The 6,000-nt window shown below is 47.4% G+C and overlaps 2 protein-coding genes across 2 annotated transcripts, besides 7 other annotated features; both read left to right on the top strand.

The window, feature by feature from the left end:
- Positions 1-929: 929 nt before the first annotated feature.
- Positions 930-972: a microsatellite.
- Positions 973-1,758: 786 nt separating this feature from the next.
- On the top strand, positions 1,759-2,646 carry PVX_001705 (Phist protein (Pf-fam-b); the record flags this gene model as incomplete). The annotated part of the gene is made up of 1 exon (XM_001612650.1): positions 1,759-2,646. The coding sequence occupies one exon, from the start codon at positions 1,759-1,761 to the stop codon at positions 2,644-2,646; it is 888 nt and encodes a 295-aa protein (XP_001612700.1).
- Positions 1,877-1,964: a microsatellite.
- A 228-nt stretch (positions 2,647-2,874) lies between the features above and the next one.
- Positions 2,875-2,905: a microsatellite.
- A 636-nt stretch (positions 2,906-3,541) lies between these two features.
- Positions 3,542-3,562: a microsatellite.
- A 685-nt stretch (positions 3,563-4,247) lies between these two features.
- Positions 4,248-4,322: a microsatellite.
- Positions 4,323-4,415: 93 nt separating this feature from the next.
- On the top strand, positions 4,416-5,270 carry PVX_001700 (Phist protein (Pf-fam-b); the record flags this gene model as incomplete). Its single annotated transcript, XM_001612649.1, has 1 exon — positions 4,416-5,270. The coding sequence occupies one exon, from the start codon at positions 4,416-4,418 to the stop codon at positions 5,268-5,270; it is 855 nt and encodes a 284-aa protein (XP_001612699.1).
- Positions 5,271-5,476: 206 nt separating this feature from the next.
- Positions 5,477-5,499: a microsatellite.
- A 318-nt stretch (positions 5,500-5,817) lies between these two features.
- Positions 5,818-5,843: a microsatellite.
- Between the last annotated feature and the right edge of the window lie 157 nt (positions 5,844-6,000).

Raw genomic sequence — 6,000 nt, 5'->3', positions numbered from 1 at the left:
GCCCTCTGGGCATGCTAACAATTACTTATCTGTAGATTATTCCTTCTGGCATTGTAGCATTTTTGGTTTTTTTTCGTACCTACAGAAGGAGAGACTTGCCAGTTTAAGCATACGTGAAAAACGTGGCGTTGTTTTGCGCGAGAATTTGATCAGCTCATATCTGAGGCAGAGGCATTTCCCCCTCCCCCTCTTGACATAGATCGGTAAATAACATAGTGGCTTTGTCACGGCCAAGTTGGCATCTCACTTGGGAGAGCATCTTCAGACTGTTTAGCAGATTTTTTTTGGCGTTTTTTTTTTGCGTTTTTTTTTGCGTTTGTTTTGCTTTTTTTTTGCGGTTTTTTTGCGTTTTTTTTTGTGACATTTTCTGTTAACTGTTTGGAAATTTTTTGTTGGAGGAAAAAAAAAAACTGGGCCACGGAGGGGACGGATTAGTCGCCAAAAAAGGGAGCAGCGTTTTTATAGGCCATGCATAGCATATATATGTACCTATAAATATATATGTATGCACGTTTGTACATTTGCATCGCTTCTGCCAGAGGCGCTCATCAGACGCGTGTCCACTGCGTGAAGCGGCGGCCACGGGCGGAAGCTCTTCGTGACGCCCCGTCGGCAGAGCGGTGAACACCTGTTTGGCGGCTTCGCCTCAGTTGCATGCCATTTTACATGTGCAGGGATATTGTGCCATTGACATGTGGATATTCACTTAAGTGAGTTTTTTTTTTGTAGTAACAATTGGGGGAATTGCCCGTTGATTTATATGCACGGCGGGTTTGAGCGTCCCCCGATTGGCTTCGCGAGGTATGCATCTTCTTGTGAATCTCCCCCCGGTGAATTTTTACTGGCCAATTTGACGCGCGTTGCTGCACTTTGGGCCAGCCCCCTTTGAGGTTTTTTTTTACATATTTTTATCTACATGTTTATATATTTACATACTTATTTTTTTTTTTATTTATTTATTTGTTTTTTTTTTTTTTTTTTTGGTGCCGGTTTAGCTAGCTGTTCAGCCTACTACACCCCTTTCAGCGTAGAACAGCATTTGGCTAGCTGGTTAACCTACCAAAGCGCTCTCCAACGCGGCGGAGGCACCTCTACTGTGTGTCTTATATGTGCACGTATGTTTTTATTTATATAGGCAGTTTATTTTTTGTTTTTTCCCCCCCTTGTCCTTCCTTTTTTTTTTGAACACTTTTGACCCTCCCCGCGGGAGCAGCGAGAGGTTGTTCATTCTGCCTGACCATCCCCCGAACGGCATCCCCCAATGGTAGATCTGATGTGGAGAAAATGTTGCAAGTCCTCTGAGGGAGGAAGGAGGAAGAAGGGACAGCCAAACGTGTGCCTTGTTGGCCGAAATGGAAGTGGGTGTGGAGGCAGAGTCCCCGTTTCCGCGCCTGTGGGGCTTTTCCTCTGCTGCGTCTTTTGCCTGGTCTGCCGAGTAAGTGGAAAAATGTGGCCCACGTGGCGGCCCGCAAGTGTGTGCCTCGGGGAGAAGCGTTGCAAGAGGAATTGTTTTGCGCAGACCCATCTTCATTCGTTTCTTTCCTTTGAACCGACCGGCGCTTATTTGTTCCTCCCTTTGCACCGATCGGCGTTTGTTCATTTCTTTCCTTTGCCCCCCCTTCGCAGTGCCTGCTGAGAGCAGACCAACCAAGTTCCCCCCAATGGAGATTCCCCCAGGGGAGCCGCCCCCCATGCTGCGCGAGAAGCCTCTCCGAAGTGGTTCTGCGTAACTTGGAGAGGTACATCGACTCGAATGACATGAAGCTGCTGGAGACGAAGAGGCACATGAGGGCCCCGCCAATAAGCAGCCCGAAGAAGAGGGAGGACAAAATAAAGTCGCTGCGGGAGGAATATGAGAGGAGGGCCCACGAGGAGGGCAGCGATGAAGAAGCGGGGGCAGAATCGGGGACAGACGCAGACACCGAATCGGGGGCAGACACAGAATCGGAATCGGAGGCAGAGACAAAATCGGAGGAGGAAAGCAAATTAAAGGCGAAGGAGGAAAGCAAATTAAAGGCGAAGGAGGAAAGCAAAATAAGGGCGGAGGAGGAAGGCAAATTAGAAGCGGAGGAGGAAAGCAAAATAGAGGCGGAACTGCAACACGAAAACCCACTGACAGAGGAGCTGACTGAGCAGCAGTTTGACAGAATGGTGGGGAAGCTACGGGGCTACATAGAAACGAAAGATATGTATGCCCTCTGGAATTATGTGCACACAAATGGGAAGAAAAAATACCTGAGTTTGAAAGAGGAGCTGTGGAAAGACTGCGAAAATATGTGCATAAAATATAACATCCCAGAGGAATTTACAATAAAGGAATGGAGAAAGGCATATTTGCATCTGAAGGATGAGCTACTGAAAAAGGAAAGAGACGATTATATGGATTTAAAAGTCTTTATTGATGCTGGATTGAACCTTCGTTGGGAATTTATTGCTTTTATAATTGACAAATATGAATCTTGGGATGTCTTCATAGACACTGCCATGGACAATTGGAAGAAGTCACTCTCCAAAATTTTCGAGAAATATGTGGAGGATGCTCAGGAGAAGGAAATAGAGAGGAACCCCAAGACTGGCGCTAAGGTTTCCTCCATTAGCAAGTACAATGAGGAGACGGAAATTATGGTCAGCGAGATTTTGCTTTGACGGTTGAGTGTTGTTCGGGGGGGGGGGGGGGGTGACATGGGCCGTCCGCTTGTCATATTTTTCCCGTGATTTTTTCGTGACCCTCTTCTGTGTTGTTTGTGTGCTTCGACGTGGCCCAGGCTTCCCCACCAGGGTGAGGCCCCTTGCCAGCGCGTCGCCAACCCTTCACCACGCCGCGAACCCTTTGTTAATTTTTTTCTTTTTTTTGTGAACTTTTGCCGCTTTACCAACCGCGATGAAAAAAAAAAAAAAAAAAAAAAACAAAAGAATAGAGCGCTTCCCCCGCGCATGTGAACCTTCTCCAAACACACGCGGCATGCCTGCATTACTCGCCCCACTCCGCATATCACCACACATATGAGGTGTTTGCATAAAATTAGGGAGGCCTAAAGAGGGGGAAGAAGAAAAAAAAAAAAAGTGCATTTTTTTTGCAGCGATTGTGTCGATTTGTTCTATGGAAGAGGCTCCCCCAGAAGATGCATGTGCTCGTGTGAGGGCTCCCCTCTACAGCGAAGGAGTAAACTCCATTAAAGAGGGTAAATTGCATTTAGGGGGGGAGGTTACATCCAAGCGGAGGTTCCTTTGTGCCAGTTTTGTTAATCCGTTCTTTCGAACAGTAAAATGGGTAATGTATAACACTCGCTTTCCCCGTTTGAAAAAAAAAGGCGAAACATTGTGAAGGGGGCAGTGGTGGTAGAAAGAACGAGTCAGCCATCTGGGCCTCTAAACCTGTTGGCAGCACCTTTTGCACACCCCTTTTGCACACCCCTTTTGGGGGTAGGCACGTCATTCTAGAATGTGACGCGTACGTTGGGCTATTTTTATGTAACATTTAGATTGGCCTATTTTTTGGGGGAGAAGGAGACAGGGTACTTTTCTCAGGTGCGACACCCCCCCAAAATAAGTTTTTTTTTTTTTTTTTTTTTACTTCATTTTGTTAGCAACAGTGGCTTAGGTATAACGAGTTTCATTTTGCGGCACCCTCTCTATAGGCGATTCTTCACTGTCGCAGTTGGGAGGAGCGCTAAACAACTGCCACGGGTAGTTTTTATTTTTTTTTTTTTTGCCAAACGGCATTCACTGAGTAGAACAGGGCGTTCTCCTTTATGGTTCACTCTGTGCGTTCGACAGGTCGTTTTTTTTTCTCCTTTTTCGCCTCCTGTTTCGCCTCTTTTTTTTCCTATTTTTTTTCTCTTTTTTCTCCCTCGCGTAGAGTTTAATAGAATCGCGCTAACCGTGCCGCCTTCCCGGCAAGGTGATCCTTCCCCTTTTGCTGTGTCTGCGAAATAGGGTGGCTTACAGGATGGCGTTTGAAGTCGGTGCAAATGTGCGTGATGTGTATGGGGAATCACGAGGTGCGCGACGGAACATAGGTGGATGGGATGACGGAAAGGGGAAGGAAGATGGGGGGCACAGGGTGGGTAAAATTAGCAGGCAGGGCAGCAAACGGGAAGGTGCCCTTTTTGATTACCCCCATTCGGGTGAAGAACAAATCAGCGAGGGCAGCGCCAGAAGCAATTTTTCAGTTGTGCCTCTGTGCAGGGCGCTGCTTTGGGGCGTGTCCCTTTTTTTGTTCCCGGTAGGCAATTTGGGATCGCACAAGAGGTCCGCGTGTGTGCAGATGTACGTGTGCGTTTGTGCGTGCATGAATACATACATACATATTATACACATATATATGTATATTTTTTTTTTTTTTTTTTCTTTCGCACCTTCGTGGACCCCCTTTGCAGACCCCCGGTGCGCGGCACAAAGGCGCTGGCCAGCCGATGGTGGGAAAAGGGCCTCAAACGAAGGCCAGAAAATTGGCCTCGCTCGTTCACAGAAATGGCAATGCCTGGGCAGGGGGCAGCATGGACAGGGAATTCGAAAAGGCGTACAGGAGTTGGGAGTCCCAGCTTGATCGGATGAGCGAATGGGGTTCGGTTAGCAGTTTGCGCAGCGGTGTGGGGAGTAACGCGGGGAGTTACGCAGGAAGTTACGCTGGGAGTCGCACCGACATGAGCGAAGTTGGCATGGAGGATGGCGTGCAGGATGACGTGGAGGGGTACACAGGAAGTTACGCGGGGAGTAACGCGGGGAGCAGCGCAGGGAGTCGCACCGACATGAGCGAGGTTGGAAGCGAGGTTGGCGTGCAGGATGACGTGGAGGGTTACCTGGATGATGGCGTGGCGGATGAAACCCCCCCTGGAGAACCCACCTTCTTTATGACTGCCCGAGAAATGAGCGCCATGTTCGCCAGGGTTCAGGCGGACGAAAGGAAGAAGTTTACCCAGATGCAACAGAACCTGAAGAGCTACTGCGAACGGCTAGCTATTGATTACAGGGTACCTGCGCACTACGCAGAAAGGCAATGTTACAAGGTGCAAAAAGAAACGACCGATTTGTTCGTTCGTAAGGAGAAATTGTATCTCCGTAACTTAAGAAAGATGGCGAAGAAGGGGCAGTTCCCTCGGAGGAAGTTTTTAAAGAACATTTCTGCCTACCAGATGCAGTGGAAGGACATGAGGTGGTCATTTAACAACATGTGGAGCAACCACTTGGAGGAGAAGATGAAGCGATATTGGCTGCAAAAGGAGAACTCCATTGGACTCCGAACGAGCTTCAATATGTTTTGGGGTTAAGCGGAAGGGGAAATGAGGGCCGTTAAGTGAGGAGGCCGAATTCGGGTGGATCGCCCAAATGGAGGAGCAGTTCCGTTGGGAGCATGTCAAATGGGTCACTCATAAGTGAATCCCCCCATGTGTTTGTTCAATTAGGGAATCAGCGCTGCCCATTTTGCAGATCCATTTTGCAAATCCATTTTGTTTGTGTCACTTCGCTTTTCCTGCTTGTTATAATTTTTTTTTTTTTTTTTTTTTTTACAACTGAACGATGGAATGTTTTTCTTGCGCTTCATCTACGTTGCAGATGGAACTTGAGCCTGTTTTGGGGTTTCCCCTGTTCGTGATTCTAAGGGTGGAAGCAGGGGGGTGGAATGACTCTGCAACGATTTGCTTCTTCCTGGGAGGTGGTTTCTTGCATACACACATGCATGGGTAAGAAGGCGAGGGGAGCTTCCCGCACAAGAGTGACCACTAGTTCGCAAGTTTGTTTAGCCTCCTCGGTGCAAGGCGACGCGATGCCCGGCGACGCCTCTCGTTCTTTTTAAAGAGAGTGGTGCGAATTTTTCTCGCAGTTTAAAGGAAAAAAAAAAAAAAAAAAAAATAGAAGTAAAGCTTCGAGCGGAATAATTAGAATAAATCTATTCGTGGGATTAGCATTTTCGGCTTTCATATCTCTACGCGGCTTTATTATTATTTTTTTTTTTTTTGCCCTTTTAAGAACAAAAAAGAACTGTTCTAAGAAAAAAAC

Source organism: Plasmodium vivax, chromosome 6 (assembly GCF_000002415.2).
Source record: "Plasmodium vivax chromosome 6, whole genome shotgun sequence".
Lineage (NCBI taxonomy): Eukaryota > Apicomplexa > Aconoidasida > Haemosporida > Plasmodiidae > Plasmodium > Plasmodium vivax.
Note: the sequence above shows the minus strand (reverse complement) of the source record. Positions and strands in the feature narration are given on the sequence as shown.